We start from the raw sequence: 17,010 nt of genomic DNA, 5'->3' as shown, positions 1-17,010 counted from the left end.
GCTAGTTTGATATTCCAGATATATTAATTTATATTCCATCAGCATGTTGGTGGGGTCTGAACCTTTATGCCCCCATAGCATTAGCCTGTGTCTCTGGATTGCTAGTGTCCTGACATTGCCATTCCACCATTGTCTCCTGTGTGTGTGTGTGTGGTTATATGTCACGTACAGGATTGAGGTGGTTATGATGGCTTTAACAGTTGAGTGACCCTATATCCAAGCTTAGAAGCAGTTCCATTTCTGGAATGTGTTGGAGATGGTCAAATTCCTGAGAAATTTCTCCACAGCAACAAATTAATGTAAGGAGAAGATTGACAAAAATAAAACTGCAATTATGTGCTATTTTCTTTTGTAAAATCAAGTTAAATGGGCAGCATTTTGTTTTTAGTTTTTATAATCTGTTGTTTAATAAAGTGGGCAGTTTCTACCAAATTTCAATTCCTCTGTACTCGAATGAGGGGCAGAAAAATGGTAGAACTTCATGCAGACCCCAATCTACTGACAGCAAAATATTATTATGGTAGTTTTTCTGAATTCAGTTCTTGATGTAATGAGAAGTTTAAGATACTGAGCATGTGACTATTTGAAAATCATTTGCAAGAAGCATTTGCCCTTGTGTTTTATATTAGAAACCAAAATATTCACTAATTTTGAAAATCAGGATGTCCTGCAATAAAGTATGCTATTGTATAGTCTTTTCATTTTGTGCCATGAATACTCAAGTGTTTATTTATATGAGAGGTCTCTTCTTGATTGGATTTTAAACTACCAGTATTTAAGTCTTCCCAAGAAATTTATAATTGATCTATAATTGAACAGGCACGCAGAGGATGGCTTTGATCCATTGGCCTCTGAGTTAAGAGCTCAGTATTCTTCCAAAGTTGATGTAGAGTTTGGGAAATTTGAGAAGGTGAAGATTAATGCAATCCCAAGTTAACGTCAAGTTACCCAAGCACTAATAAGGTCACATATAACCTCTGCGATTCTTGTTATCCTGTTGATTATGGGTCCACCAACTCTCCTCTGAATTACAGATTTGTGTGTGTCAAATGAGAACAGAATTGGTCTTGATAGTGATAGTTCTGACATTTCAGCAGCCTACTACTACAGCAAACTTTTGATTTAATGGTACCTTATAAACCAGCAAACATACACTAAACTTTTTGGTAGTTAATTATTGTGATGTGTGAGTAGTCAGTTGAGGACGGAAGACTCTCTGCTGGTAAGTTCTATTTAAGTAATTTATGCAGTAAATAAAGTATCACAGTGACATGTATACCCCTTGCATTATGGTTCTATTATTTAGTGTGTGTTTTTACAATCGTTGTGTTTGTCTCTTAATCAAATGGAATATTTGATTACCTAGTACACTCCTGGTCCTGTATGTGCTGGTTAATAAAACATTTACCATTGAGGCACGTATAGAACTTAAGAATTATATCAATGTTCAAAGGTATTCATGGAATTGTATCTCAATATGAGCCAAAACCTTTGCAAAGGATGTTGTGTTGTTTTAATAATGAGAAGAGAGTGCAGCCATTAAGCAAAGTTAACAAGTTTTGTGAGCTGTAACTGCAATTTAAGAAATAAAGATGAAAAGCTAACGTTCATTGATGAGACACTAGGTGGAGTTCCATATAAATAAAGTCTTGTATTGTGTTTCTCACCATAAGGTGGCTTAAATAGGGAAAGCCTAGTATCCTGCCAAGCTAAATCGTGCTAACCACAAAATTCTGGTTTTAAAGTCCAAGTGATTTATTCATATTCACTTCTTACTGCTGTATCCTGCTTGAACTTTGTGATCCTGAGCTTGACTGAGGCCCCTTCTAATTATTCCTGTTTGTCAGGTCAAACAATTAAGATAACATGAGAACTAAAACACTGTTTTGTTCTGGTGGTTAGATTCAAACAATTGAAGTGGGAAGAGGGACAATATGAAAATAATTGCTCAGCTGACGGTCACTGGGTTTATCCCTCTCCAGTCTGAAGATAATGGCTGTTGCTTGGGGGTAGTCCTTCAGGCCAGCTGCTGTACATACATCTTGCTGAATTGAGGCTTTGTGTAAACCTAAACAATGATAGGCAGTGCTACTGTGAGCAATAATTTTTTTTTGTGTAAATCCATACCTGAATTAACATTGCGCAGGGAACTGGTTAATGGAAGAGTAACTTTTTCTTGCCCAGCATAAGGCTTTGGGAACAGTTTGAGACCGAACTATTCCTGAAACTGAGAGCAGCAAACACAGGAATAAAGCACTGTTGTCTGTTCTGTTTTAGTACTAGACTACATATTGTTGTCACTGAAGGAGCCTCAGTTGCGCTTTGAGCAGTGTTAATGCCACCAATGCTGTATTTCAAGCTGGATGAAACAGTGACAAGCTGCCCTGAATTCTTGTCACTTGAAGTAAATTTTAATTCTTCTTCCTTGTCCTGAACAGGGTGCCCTCCTGATTATGTGCCACCTGAAATTTTCAACTTCCCTAGCAAATCAGGTTTCAAGCTCTACGGCATGTTATATAAACCTCACAACCTGCAGCCGGCCCGCAAGTACCCCACTATCCTTTTTGTATATGGAGGGCCACAGGTAAGTCTCTTAGTATCTTTAAGTCCAAGAGGGAATTTTTGTGAAATTCAAATTTTACTTTGGTATTTTGAAGCTAATTTATTTTTCTTTTGCAATGCCATATTGTGCCCCTGGCCAGCATTTATTGCCATTCCTTAATTCTCCTTGAGAGCGTGGTGCTCAGCTGGGGCCTTGAATGGCTATAAGCTGTTTGTGAAATGTACATGATAATGTTAGATAGAGAATCCTGAGATTTAACCCAAATATATTGAACTAACAATATATATGTAAGCTGAATTAGTTGGTGATTTTTATTAGTAACTAGCGATGAACAAAAACAGAAATTGCTGGAAAGGCTCCGCAGGTCTGGCAGGATCTGTGGAGGAAAAACAGAGTTAACATTTTGGGTCCAGTGACCTTTCTTCAGAACGTGCAATTTTCCCAGCGATTGCTGTTTTTGTTTCTGATTTCCAGTACCTAACGTTGTTCTGTTTAGTAACTTGTGATTGTCCTCTTTTGGCTGAGACGAATCTTGGCGTTGGTTTGTCCTAAGGCAAGATACTTGGCCACCCTGCTATCAGAAAGATGTTGTGAAACTTGAAAGGGTTCAGAAGAGATTTATAGGGATGTTGTCAGGGTTGAAGGGTTTGAGCTATAGGGAGAGATTGAACAGGACGGGGCTGTTTCCCCTAAAGTGCGGAAGCTAAGGGGTGACCTTAGACAAGTTTGTAAAATTCATGAGGGGTATGGATAGAGTGAATAGACAAGGTCTTTTTTCGCCAGGATAGGAGAATCCAAAATGAGAGGGCATGGATTCAAAGTGAGAAGGGAAAGATTTTAAAGGGACCTAAGCGGCAACCTTTTCACATAGAGGGTGGTGCATGTATGAAATGAGCTGTAAGTGGAAGTGGTGGAAGCTGGTACAATTACAACATTTCAAAGGCATCTGGAAGGGTATGTGAATAGGAAGGTTTAGAAGGATACGGGCCAAATGCTGGGAAGTGGGACCGGATTAATTTAGGACATCTGGTTGGCATGGGCGAGTTGGACCAAATGGTCTGTTTCTGTGGTGTAGATTTCTGTGACTTGGCAGTAGAGATGCATAACCAAACTAACCACTGGCTAACTTGATAGCTTGAGGAAAGCAGCTGCGTTGTCCACAAAATAACCTTAAGCCAGACTAGGTAGACTTAACACTGGAGGGTTATTACCAGACAAACCTACGAATTGATATTGTAATAAACAGAGTAATCTAACTGAACCAGCCGCAAGATGATAGTGTTAAGGAATGTGATCTTATTTTCATGAATTGCAGGAGTACTTCTGTGTAAAGCTGAGATTGTAAGGCTTGACTTTTCAAATGCCAGAGGCGGAGGTTAGTACTTATGTGGTTGGGCGGTGGTGGAGGACAATGGGGAATGTGCACACTGGATATGTGACAGCAGGAAAAGCAAAATACAACATCTAGAAATCTCAAATAAAAATAGGAAATGCTGGAAATATTTAGCATATTAGGCAGGATCTGTGGAAAAAGAAACCAAGTTAATGCCCATAGCACTTTCATTCCCCATGATGCTGCCAGATCTGTTGAATAGTTACGTTTTATATTTGGTTTGGTGATTTCACTCATGACAGTTAGCTTTTGAACTAAAAGATGATTTTGCTTTCTTTTGATTTGTTTTGTGTACTTTACATTCCAGTTTTTTAAAACTACTTTCTGTTGATGATTCACACAGGGATGTAATCGTGCGTGCCTGTGTGTTTTTTGAAAAGTAGCAGCTTTTTAGTTGTGGTAGAACTTTACATATGTTCAGTCAGTGTTGGGTTGTTTTTTTTCACAAGGTAGAGTTTTGTTTGAAACCTCGTTGACCAGTTTAATAGCATATCCCAAGCTTTCTGTATATCCCACTACCAAACTGGAAAGGTGAAGGGCTCATGCCCGAAACGTCGATTCTCCTGCTCCTTGGATGCTGCCTGACCTCCTGCGCTTTTCCAGCAACACATTTTCAGCTCTGATCTCCAGCATCTGCAGTTCTCCCTTTCTCCTTTACTAAATTATTAGCAAGTTTCCCATTTCCTGCAGCATATATACCTCAAATAACTTTGAAGAAGGAACTTTAGAACATGGCCATAAACAGCACTGATGTTTGTGAAAATTGTTTACTGCCTATCCCAATTCTGGTGCACTTTGTAACAACCCTCAATTTTGTTAACCTCTGAGGCAGCCATTACCTGTGCACATTTCACAATTGTACTTTTAACCACCTAATTACCCTATATATGGCTTGCTGTTCTTTCACAGCTCTTAAATATGTTTCACAACTTTTCTTATCTCTTACTCCCTAACAAACTTGCCATGTGCTTCCCCTTTCCACTGTGACCTATTGTGAGATCCAGCACATTCAAGATACTCAGACTCTTATTCCCAAATGGTTTAGTCATATTAACTCAAACTTGTTAGACCACAAACCAGTCAGAGTTTTAATTTTAAACTGTTCCCTTATGCATTCTCCATGGCAGCACTTCAATCAATCAATGTCCGGTGAATGCAGTATGAATTCCTGTCCCATTTGCAGTTTGGAGTTATGGTATATGTCCCAATAAGTGTAAGACAAGCTTCAGCAGCAGATTTTTCTTTCTGTCTCCCGCAATACTGCAGTTCACTACTATAAAACAAGTAAGTTGTTGAGTTCCTTCAAGTAATGGGGAGAATATGTGTGAGGGCAGTTGGTGCATATATATGCACTTTCAAAAAGCATTTCAGAAAATATCTCTTGTGAAGGACTTGAATGAAATTGAAACCTATGGCATTAAGTGCTGATAGCTGTGGATGTGGAGTTCATTAGAGGCATAAAGCTTGGTTCAGCTGGGATATTTTGAACAACTCTGGCACAATATATTCAGAAGGCTTTAGCGTAATTGGGTTAATAAACTTCAGATACATGACAAAACGGTAGAAACAGAGATATACCCTATTTGAAGCAGGTAAACCTCAGGAACGATTTATGGAGGGGCTGCAAACTTTTGAGAGGTTTGATAAAATAGATAAGGATAAACTGTTCTCCATTTTAGAAAAGCCAGAGGGTATAGGTTTAAAGTAAGAGCAAAAAATCCAGAGGCAGCTTGAGGAAGAACTTCATTTTGCAGCATGTTATGTTCAGGAATGCATTGTTGAAAAAGATGGGAATCTGGGCAAATATTTAAATAGGAAACATTTGTATAGCCATGGGGAAAGAACACAAGAATTGGACCAACTGTACCTCTTGCAAAGAAAAAATATTTTTATTGTACATGACATTTCACTGTAGTGAGTACTCTTTGAGTTCTACTTCCAAGAATAAACTTCCATGGTGCTCGTACTACTGAAATTTTTGTGGCAACACTTAGGGAGACATGAACTGTCTTTGAACATCTTTAATGCACATTTAGTTCTTAATGCTGTGAAGCCTCAAAATATTATCTACCTGTGGGGCATCACAACCTAGACCAATCTGTACTCTTAATGTTCACTAACCAATAGCAAGCACACAAAGGTCACTTGCTGGCTTGGTTTCTTCCAATTTCTTATTTTTTTTACTGTTGACGCAAGGTTGTTTGCATACTGATGCTGACTTTCATTCACTGATAGAGAATTTGTTCTTTCACTGCCTGTAAAAATGTTTTGTTCCTCTTTGAATAGGGGATTTGCAAAGAAAGGTAAGTGGAAAGCGTTTAGCTGATATTGAGATTTTCTGGTGTCTCCACAAAGAGAGGTTTTAGTGCTTTCTGTTTGTTCACTTGGTTCTTTGCTGCCCACTGCCACATAACCCGTGGTCGTTTGGTAGGAACCAAAGTGTTGTTTGCAGTCAGTTTTCTCTTAGTTTGCTTTTGCTCTCTCAAACTCAACCATTGGATATTATCCACAATGGACTCCAGTAAATGTGATTTTTAAAACCGCAGTCATCTGTATACAATCTCCTTAATTTAAAGCAATGTCTTGCTTTTATAATCCACAGTTTAAACATAATGGAGCAAAAAGATCTGATCCTCGCATAATCTTTTGTAATTCATATACAAGGACACATAGAATCCTCTTCACCTCCAAGCTGTGCAGCCTCACTGTCTAGGCACCATGCTTTTTAATTCTCCCTGCTGAAATGAACAATTTCACATTTTCCCATATTATACTCCATCTGCCACATCTTTGTCCCCTCACTTTAAACCTCTTTTTGTAGATTCCTTCTATCTTTTTTTGCAACTTGTTTCCTATCTTTCTTTGTGTCATCAGTAAATTTGACAACTATATCTTCCACCCATTCGTCTAACTCATTTAAAGCAATTGTAAGTGAGGTCCCGGCATCAATTCCAGTGGCACGCTACTCATTGCATCTTGCCAACCTACTCTCTGCTTGCTGTTGCAGAGCTCCAAGGTGAAGAGGATTCTGTGTCTCCTTGCCTATGAACGTAAAAGGTTATGTGAGGATCAGATCTTTTCACTCCATTATGTTTAGACTGTGGATTATAAAAGGAAGATCTTGCTTTAAATCAAGGAGACTGTGTATAGATGACTGCAGTTTTAAAAAATCTTGTTTACTGTAGTCTGTGGATAATATACAATGGTGAGTTTGTGAGAGCAAAAGCAGACTAAGAAAACTGATTGCAAACAACACTTTCGTTCCTACCAAGCGACCATGTGTGGTAGCGGGCAGTTGAGAAACCATCAAGTGTACAAAGAGAAAGCACCAAAATCTCTCTTTGTGGAGACACCAGAAAGTCTCCAATAACAGCTAGATGTCTCTTCCACTCACCTTTCTTTGAAATCCCTTATTCAAAGTGGAACAAAACATCCTTACAGGCAGTGAAAGAACAAATTCTCAACCAGTGAATGAAAGTCAACATCAGTATGCAAGCAATCTTTTCTCACTGCCAATATACCATGCCCTCACCATGATATTCTATTGTGACCTGTACCTTTGAGGAAACCTCCTCAAATACCCTGAACATTCTTTTTCTCAGTACGTTCATATAACTCTGGATCAAGCAGGTGGGCTGCTCGTGAAGCGTTACAAGTGATGTTTTCTTTCATTTCTCTCTTTGGTTCTTCTGTCTTCTAAGGAGCTGAGGTTATGTGAATGGTGTGACAACAACGAAAACACGTGGTTTGCCATTCTATGACTGAGCCAATCTTTCTCAATAGATTTACAACGGATTACATTGTGATGCTAGGAGCAGAAGTAGGCCATGCAGCCTGTTGAGCCCACTATACCATTCAGTTAGATCATGACTGATTACTTATCACATTGCTATTTTCCCGTCTTGTTCCATATCTCTTAATATTATTCCTATCCATAAATCAATCTATCTATCTTGAATATGCTCAACAGTTCAGTTACCATAACTGTCTAGGGTGGAGAATTCCAAAGATTTGTCCTTCTGAGTGAAGGAAATATTGTTCTTCACATTCTCTAACGGCCTACCCTTATTCTGAGTCTATGTCCCCATGGCTCTACACTTATAAACCTGATAAACATCCTATCTACATCTTTCCTGTCACACACTTTATGAATGTTGTGTGTTTCAATAAGATTATGTCTCATTCTTCCAAACTCTAGGAAATACAATCCCAGTTTGCTTGGTCTCCCCTCATAAGACTATCCTGCCATCCCAGAGATTAGTTCAGTGAACAACTATTGCACTTCCTCCAAAACAAGTAAATTATTCCTTCAATAAGGAAACCAAGGCTACACAATTCTCCAGGTGTGGGGTCTCAAAGGCTTCATACAACAGCTTTCCTAATTGCTTGATGTATCTGCATGCTAGCTTATAGTGACTTGTGAACAAAATCTCTTTGGACATTAACATTTTGAACCTCTCGCCATTTAAGAATTATCTTTGTCATTTAAGTCTTTATGCTTTTCTATCAAAATGGGCAACTGATTAATGTTGAAAATGTGTTGCTGGAAAAGCGCAGCACGTCAGGCAGCATCCAAGGAACAGGAGAATCAGTGTTTCGGGCATAAGCCCTTCAGGAATGAGGAAAGTGTGTCTAGCAGGCTAAGATAAAAGGTAGGGAGGAGGGACTTGGGGGAGAGGCGTTGGAAATGCGATAGGTGGACGGAGGTCAAGGTGAGGGTGATAGGCCGGAGTGGGGTGGGGGCAGAGAGGTCAGGAAGAAGATTGCAGGTTAGGAAGGCGGTGCTGAGTTCGAGGGATTTGAATGAGACAAGGTGGGGGGAGGGGAAATGAGGATATTGGAGAAATCTTAGTTCATCCCTTGTCATTGGACGGTTCCTAGGCGGAAGATGAGGCGCCTGTTATTATATTGGGGAGACAGGCCGCCTACTTGCGGAACGTTTCAGAGAACACCTCTGGGACCCCCGGACCAACCAACCCAACCACCCCGTAGCCCAACACTTCAACTCCCCCTCCCACTCCTCCAAGGACATGCAGGTCCTTGGACTCCTCCATTGCCAGACCATAGCAACATGACAGTTGGAGGAAGAGCGCCTCATCTTCCGCCTAGGAACCCTCCAACCACAAGGGATGAACTCAGATTTCTCAAGTTTCCTCATTTCCCCTCCCCCACCTTGTCTCAGTCAAATCCCTCGAACTCAGCACCACCTTCCTAACCTGCAATCTTCTTCCTGACCTCTCTGCCCCCACCCCACTCCGGCCTATCACCCTCACCTTGACCTCCTTCCACCTATCGCATTTCCAACGCCCCTCCCCCAAGTCCCCCCTCCTTACCTTTTATCTTAGCCTGCTGGACACACTTTTTCCTCATTCCTGAAGAAGGGCTTATGCCTGAAACGTCGATTCTCCTGCTCCTTGAATGCTGCCTGACCTGCTGCGCTTTTCCAGCAACACATTTTCAGCTCTGATCTCCAGCATCTGCAGTCCTCACTTTCTCTTCCAACTGATTAATGTTTCCTTACACCCACTCTGTTTTTGAGCAGCCTGTCCAAGTCTGCTTGAAACTTCCATTCATCATTTATTTTAAATGGGCTGTTGATGGTGAAACTAATTAAGATAGGAATTTAACACAAAAGTTGACCATGTGCAAGGAAGGAAAACTCACTTGATCTGATCTGGAACTAGTTCAGTGATTTTTCATGCAGTTTGAATGTAGACATTATCCTTCCTCCAGCTGCCTTTACTCTAATGATATTTTGGAAATGTTTGAAGCTTGCTTTCCAGATTTGTTGTGTTGATTTCAGAGGGGATTTTAATCTGTTCATATCAGGTGCTGCACAGCTGCAGTAGCAAACTACCATAGGCACCAGCAGAAGAGTCAATCTTTGATATCTCAAAATTCTTCGAGAGTTGACCTGAACACCAAATATAAAAAGGAACTCTAAATGAACTATAAAAGTGTTGTTGTACTCCATGTGAGGTCTGCAATGTGCAGGCAAGACGTAAACTGTTGCACATATTTGCGACATAGGCCATGTTACCTGCTTAATCCCTAGCAACAGTTGAAAGATACTGTTAAGTAAAGCATGAATTTGTGAGGCACAAAATTGAGGCTGACTAATATACATACTCTAACTCCTTGTCTGCGTACTTGAGATTGGCCCTAGACCCAGTTCCTTTTGACCCCATTGACAACTCCAGTCTAATCACGCAGTCCTTTGCAGTAGATAGGTGGTTTACATTCATAGCAGTATCAGTGTTTTCTAATCTGAGAAATGTCCAAAACTGAAAGACCTTAAGGTGGATAAATCACCTGGACCTGATGACTACACCCCATAGTTCTGAACGAGATAGCTGAAGAGATTGTAGAGGCATTGGTACTAATCTTTCATGAATCGCTGGTGTCGAGCAGGATGCCTGAGACCTGGAAAATAGCTAATGTAATATCCTTGTTTAAATGGCAGGGAGGCAGAAGACCAGAAGCTACAGGCTAGTTAGCCTTACCTTGGTCTTTGGTAAGATCTTAGAGTCCATTATTAAGGATGAGATTGTATGGAAGTGCATGGTAAAATATGGCTAGGTCAGCATGACTTTGTCGAAGGCAGATCATGTCTGATAAATCTGCTAGAATTCTTTGAGTTAACAAGCAGGTTAGACAAAGGCAAGCCAGTAGATGTGATCTGTTTGGATTTCCAGAATGCCTTTGACAAGGCATGCCACACAGGAGGATGCTAAATAAGAGAAGAGCCCATAATGTTAGGAACAAGATACTCGTGTCGATAGAGGTTTGGCTGCATGGCGGAAGGCAAAGTGTGGGGACTGAGGTTGACAGCCAGGGACTAATGCATTTCTGCAAGGGTCCACGTTTGGGCCACAACTGTTCATATTATACATTCATGATCTGGATGAAGAAATTGAAGGCATTGTTGCTAAGTTTGTAGGTGATACGAAGATAGCTGGAAGGATAGGTAGTGTTGAGGAAGTGGGAATCTGCAGAAAACAGGCTATAGTGGGCAAAGAAGTGTCAAATGGAACATAATGTGGGAAAGTGTGAGGTTATACACTTTGGTAGGAAGAATAGAGGTGTAGACTATTTTCTAAACAGACCGTTTTCGAAAATCTGGAGAACAAAGGACTCTGGAGTCCTGGTTCAGGATTCTCTTAAGATTAACATGCAAGTTCACTTGGCAGTTAGGAAGACAAATGCAATGTTAACACTCATTTCAAGAGGTCTAGAATATAAGATGTACTGCTGAAACTGTAAAAAGCTTTGGCAGACCACTTTTGGAATATTGCGAGCAGCTGGGGCCCTGTACCTAAGGAAAGGTGTGCTGGCGTTGGTGTCCAGAGGAAGTTGGGTTTATCATGAGAAGTAGATGAGGACTCTGGGTCTGTAGTCAATGGAGTTTAGAAGGATAAGCGGAATGTGATTGAAACTTAGAATACTGAAAGGCCTAAATAGAGTGGATGTGGAGAAGATGCCTCATTGGTAGGAGAGTGGAAGACTCGAAGACACAGAGTGAAGGAAAGACTCTTTAGAACTGAGATCAAGAGGAATTTCTCCTACGACAGGGTTGTGAATCTGTGGAACTTATTGCTGCACAGGGCTTTGGAGGCCAAGTCATTGAGTGTATTTAAGACTGAGGTCGATAGGTTTTGATTAGTAAGGGGATCAAGGATTATGGGGAGAAGGCAGGCGAATGAGTTTGAGAAACACCTGAAGCATGATAGAGTGGTGGAGTAGACTTGTTGGGTCGAATGGCCCAATTCTGCTCTAAATCTTATGGTCTTAAGTATGTGCAAGAACCTGATTTTTTTTAAAATCTGGAAAATGGGTTGTCTTATACAGTTTGTTGAATTGACTGTAATCATGACTAATGAAAAAAACTTCTTTACAAGTGGTTCAATTATGCTATTTGCCTATTAATCTGTTAGAGTTCTGGAGGATTGAATAGCTCAGTCAAATAGAGGTAATTGGTTTACAATTGACTGTAGAATATGCTTTCTCCTTTTAGGTGCAGCTGGTGAACAACTCGTTCAAGGGAATAAAATACCTGAGGTTGAATACACTGGCATCTCTTGGTTATGCAGTTGTGGTGATTGATGGCAGAGGCTCTTGTCAGCGAGGTCTTTTATTCGAAGGTGCACTCAAAAACAAAATGGTATTTCCCTTTTACCATGGTTTTTAAGTTGCATTTAATTAAATATGTCCATCCCGCCAAGGTTCTTGTAATTGTCAAATTAAGGCATGCTTGCATAATTGAACTACAATACAGATTCATTCCAATGTAGGCCTTTGGGCCTGCTCCAAACTGTAGTTGACTTAATAAAGTTACGATTGGAGAGGAGTTATTGTTTTTCTCCTGAGAGGCCTAATGTGTCTGTCTACTGGAGCAATGTGTCTAGGTAATTCCTTTCCCCCCTTTCCCGATGATCCACAATGTCTACAACTCACCTGTAGCTTTATCATCTGAGATGAAGTTATTCAGGCTGTATATACTTAACAAAGATATGGTAGTCCAAGGCTGCAACAAACTCACATGTTGCAAGTCACTGCTCTGACCTGGCAAGTCTATCTAACCCTACTTTTACGTATTTGATTACTGTGTTACCTGGAAACCTCTGCACTGGATTCTCATTTACATTAAATTCCTGCCTTACTTTGGGAAGCATTTGTTCCTGCTCATTCTGTGTCCCACATTTAGTAACCCTATGTATGTGAATTAATGCTAAATTGGGTGATATTTTTATATTGTATGCTGACATAACCACAGACATGCATTTGTGACTTAAATCCAGGGCACAAATCCCAACTTTCATCCCATCAGGCAAGTGTAAACCTTGACTCTTGTTCTAATTTTTCTGCTTTGTAGATTAGTGCTGTCTAGCACCTAGTAAGTTCCTAATGTGATCACTTAGTCCTAAAACCTTTTATAGACGTCCACAATTGAAGGATGTGTTTAAGTAGATTTGGGGTATATATCACTTCCCTGCTGGTAAATGTTACATGAAACCCACGTTTTGGTAAGAAGAACGTGCAGTATATTTGTTATCTCAAGAGGGTTGGAATATAAAAGCACCATTGTGCTACTGAGACTTTATAAAGCTCTGGTTAGGCCCCATTTGGAGTACTGTGTCCAGTTTTGGTCCCCACACCTCAGGAAGGACATACTGGCACTGGAACGTGTACAGCAGAGTACGGGGAAAATGCGGGTAAGTGGAGTTGAAGTGCCCAGCAACCATGATTGAATGGCGGAGTGGACTCGATGGGCCGAATGGCCTTACTTCCACTCCTATGTCTTATGGTCTTATGGCTTGGAGACAAAAGCAGCTGTCAGTTTACAGTGAGTAGGCTCTGAGTCTTCCAGAGTCCAAGAAAAACATCAAAGACTTGCAGCAATTTTATTTTCTCTAAATTCTCAATTTGCTTCTAAAATGAAAAGGTTTAGGTTATTCAGAACTAATTAGCATTTCTACTTGAATGCAAGACCAGTATGTTTCACTTTGGAGTGGAGAAGAGGGCAGAGATGCCATCTTTCATGATCAAGTTACAATCCTCTGACAAATTAGTGCTACTTGAGCAATAGCTTTGTGTGGTCACCAGAGAGAAAAAAACTGCTTAGTTTTGTGTGTTAGCACAACTAGGAAGGGAAATAATCTCTGGTCAAATGGCCACATTCTGCATGTAAGGATTTCAGCAAATTCTTGGCATGGCCAGAGGAAGAAGAATCACCAGAAAAAATTTTGCAATGGTGATAGTTTTAAGAAGCTTGACAAAAACCGAGTCAAGTGTCTGGAGCCAACCTAGCAAACAAATATTGACACCTATTAAAATCTAAGAGTAGAATGTTGAAAGCTAGAATGTTTGCCGTAAGGACTATACTGCAGTGTAGTGAGAGATGAATAATTAGTACACAAGGACAATGTCACTTTCTCTAGTTAAGTATTAAGTTATCATAAAAAGATAAGTATTTGATCAGTAATGTTTTCATCTTTTGTTGCAGTAAGTGTTGCAAAATATAATATCCTGAGCCATAACTAAGTTCAAATATCTTTTTAGAGGTTATCAGTCTTTATGGAGATCCTCTGTTGTAAATGACAAAAAAAAACTAGTAATCTTTGACATATCAACTTTGTACATCTGGCATTCAAACTCACCTAGCTTGGCTCAATGAGCACTCAAAACCTGCCTGATGATGAATGATCAGTAGAAATGAGGAAAACCACTTGTCCCATCTTGTTCAACCTTCCATACAATTCTAAGGTTCCTTAACGTCATGGATATGTACCTGTAAGCATTCATCACCCACTGAGGAACATATTTTTTACCTGAGCGTTTGCTTTTAATACTTTCCTTAAGGTTTATAGCTCTAGGCAAACAGGCGTGACCTAATTCTGCAATCTCGTATTTAAATTTCATTGTGAATGCTCCTGTCAAATTGTAGATAGAAAGAGGTAACTTTGCAAAATAAATATTCATAAACAACTAAGTCATGTTCAATTAAATCAAACTATTTAGAGTCCAAATTGTTCTTGGAACTTAAATTGGTTCCCTGATTTCTCAATAGCTCCAAGCCTTTGTGCTATTTTCCACCCAAAAGGAATAAGCAAGTGACTTGCTCCCAGTTGTATTCTAATGTTACTTTTAAACTAATCATGAGGAAGTTAAGTGATTTAGTTTTACTACAGGATGTTTTTCCAACTGCGGAACTCAGTAATTATTGAAACCTTGCATCTCTATTTTCTCCCAACCTCCACAGGGTCAGGTTGAGATTGAAGATCAAGTGGAAGGGCTGCAGTGGGTCGCAGAAAAGTATGGTTTTATTGATCTAAACCGAGTTGCCATCCATGGCTGGTCATATGGAGGTTTTCTGTCCCTCATGGGTTTGATCCACAAACCCAAAGTCTTCAAGGTAACAGAAGCAGCAGATGATTCAAGTTGGGTGAATTCTGTTTGAAAATTTCTAATATTTTAATTAAAAGTATGTTAAAATTAGATCTCTGAGACCAGAGTTATGGAATATCTTATTTATAACCATGGTGTTGAGCAACTCAACTAAACCATGACTCTGAGTGAAGTTGAATTTCATTAAAGTTTGCACATGTAGATTATCACATGATGAGGGATCTGTTTTGTTAAGTGATTTTATTGTCTCATTTTAGATTCATTTTGCTGCTTTTTAAACAAAAAAAATGCAAATAAGTTTTGTCCTTTCAAAGTGAATGTAAAAGATCCCATGATGCTATTTTGAAGAGAAGCCAGGGCACTATCTATAGTGCTTTCGCCAATACTTATCCCTCATTCGATGTTACAAAAATCACATAAGCTGGTCACTATCCAGTTGTTTGTGAGAACTTATGAATGTAAGTTGATGACCACATTTCCTGCACTGCAAAGTGACCAAAGTTCTAAAATACTTACTCATATTAAATGCTTTGAGGTGACCATCAGTTACAAAAAATGTTATCTATAAAGCCAAGGTTTTTGATACACTATATCAGAGCAAGCCAAAACTTTAAATGGAAGTGAAACTATGAGTCTCAACAGCAGTGAACTCTGATTGAACAAAGTGAAAAAAGGTGTTAAACATTAGTCAAAATGTTCTGTTTTATGTAACAGGCCATTTTGATATTTTGTAGGTCGCTGTAGCTGGTGCACCAGTCACAGTCTGGATGGCCTATGACACTGGTTACACTGAACGTTATATGGATGTTCCAGAGAGTAATCAACAGGGTTACGAAGCTGGTTCAGTGGCACTTCATGTTGATAAACTACCCAATGAGTGAGTAATGTAGCTGTTGTTCGGAGCAGCAACCAACAATACACAATTTATATTACTGAAATGGTCCAGCAGCTCTATCTAAGCCTTCATTTAACCTTGTCAGCATAATTTTTCATTCCATTCTGTCTTTTGTTTTCCACCTGCTCCTTAAATGGATCACCAAATGTTCTCCATTATATTGAGTACATAAAGGCTCAAGAATTGCAGAGTGTGCTCTGTTGATATTTATGTCTGGTACTATTCCTGATTTGAGGGATGGGTTATTTTATCATATTGGTCATACATTTATTTGGATTGGAGATGGCAAGTAGTGACTTGGATTCAGATCTGCGATATACAATGCTATTCTTTCCTCTTTTGTATAAAAGTTAGTCAAAATGAAAGGAAAATTTGGAAATCACAAGGAGAACTAAATATTTGGTAATCTTGGTAATACTTAGCAGTTAAAAAGTCAGGCTAATGTTTGAACGGAGACCGCTTTCATTAGTTAGAACGAAAGAGGGAGCAATGTGGGAAGCTGGTTGGTGAAGCAACAAAAAGCACTTTTAGTAAAAGGTTTATACAACATTTTCTTGAGGCAAAGGCAGGAAAGATCACTGGATGGTGCGTGCACAATGTCTCTCGTGTAGAGAGTGAATTTAAAAATGAATAGAAATGAATAAATAGAAATGAATGAATAGAAAGAATCACAAGGTGGAATCACAAAGCATGGAACTGAAACATTCCATCAGTTCTAATTGACTAGAAAGTAATATCCTGCCGTAATTCAGATCGTTGAGTGTATAATACGATAAGTTCCCCATTGCTGGCAGAGGTTCTGGCTCTCAAGCTAAAGAAAATTTTAACTTTTCAGCTGGTGTCTATTAATGGCAGCACAGAATTCACTGGTACATTGAGTTATGGCCACAGTAACATTCAAATGTTTTGATAGTAATTAGATCACTCCTGTCTTCAGATGTCCTAATCTCTCCTGTGGAGCCTGAATGTTGTTCTTGTTATCAATTTTGTAACCTTGTGAGGCCAGCTTTGTCTATTACATCATGTATTGAGCATAATTGAATTGTGCTAAGGTCACTAGGCATTCAAAATACTGATAAGAACCCTGAAGTTACCATCAGTTCCACTATGCCTGTACTTAGCTGCCTGGCCTCTGGCCGCTACACTGGCATTTAGCTGTGGATTGAATTTAACTCCAAAATCATTCTTTGTACAAGAAAGTGGGAAGACATGAACAATACATATTAAACTAACTAAATTTCCTAGTCATTTCTA

At 39.5% G+C, this 17,010-nt stretch overlaps 1 protein-coding gene across 6 annotated transcripts in view; it reads left to right on the top strand.

The window, feature by feature from the left end:
- Positions 1-17,010, top strand: part of dpp9 (dipeptidyl-peptidase 9) — a 111,040-nt gene that overhangs the window by 91,490 nt on the left and 2,540 nt on the right. For all 6 annotated transcript variants that reach the window (XM_072593796.1, XM_072593801.1, XM_072593798.1 and 3 more), the window contains 4 exons: positions 2,439-2,584; positions 11,971-12,117; positions 14,716-14,868; positions 15,596-15,738. In XM_072593796.1, coding sequence (XP_072449897.1) covers positions 2,439-2,584; positions 11,971-12,117; positions 14,716-14,868; positions 15,596-15,738 — 589 coding nt within the window. The remainder of the gene's footprint in view (positions 1-2,438; positions 2,585-11,970; positions 12,118-14,715; positions 14,869-15,595; positions 15,739-17,010) is intronic.

The sequence above is a fragment of the Chiloscyllium punctatum genome, chromosome 24, assembly GCF_047496795.1.
Source record: "Chiloscyllium punctatum isolate Juve2018m chromosome 24, sChiPun1.3, whole genome shotgun sequence".
Classification (NCBI taxonomy): Eukaryota; Metazoa; Chordata; class Chondrichthyes; order Orectolobiformes; family Hemiscylliidae; genus Chiloscyllium; species Chiloscyllium punctatum.
This window is presented reverse-complemented; position numbering and strand designations above follow the sequence as displayed.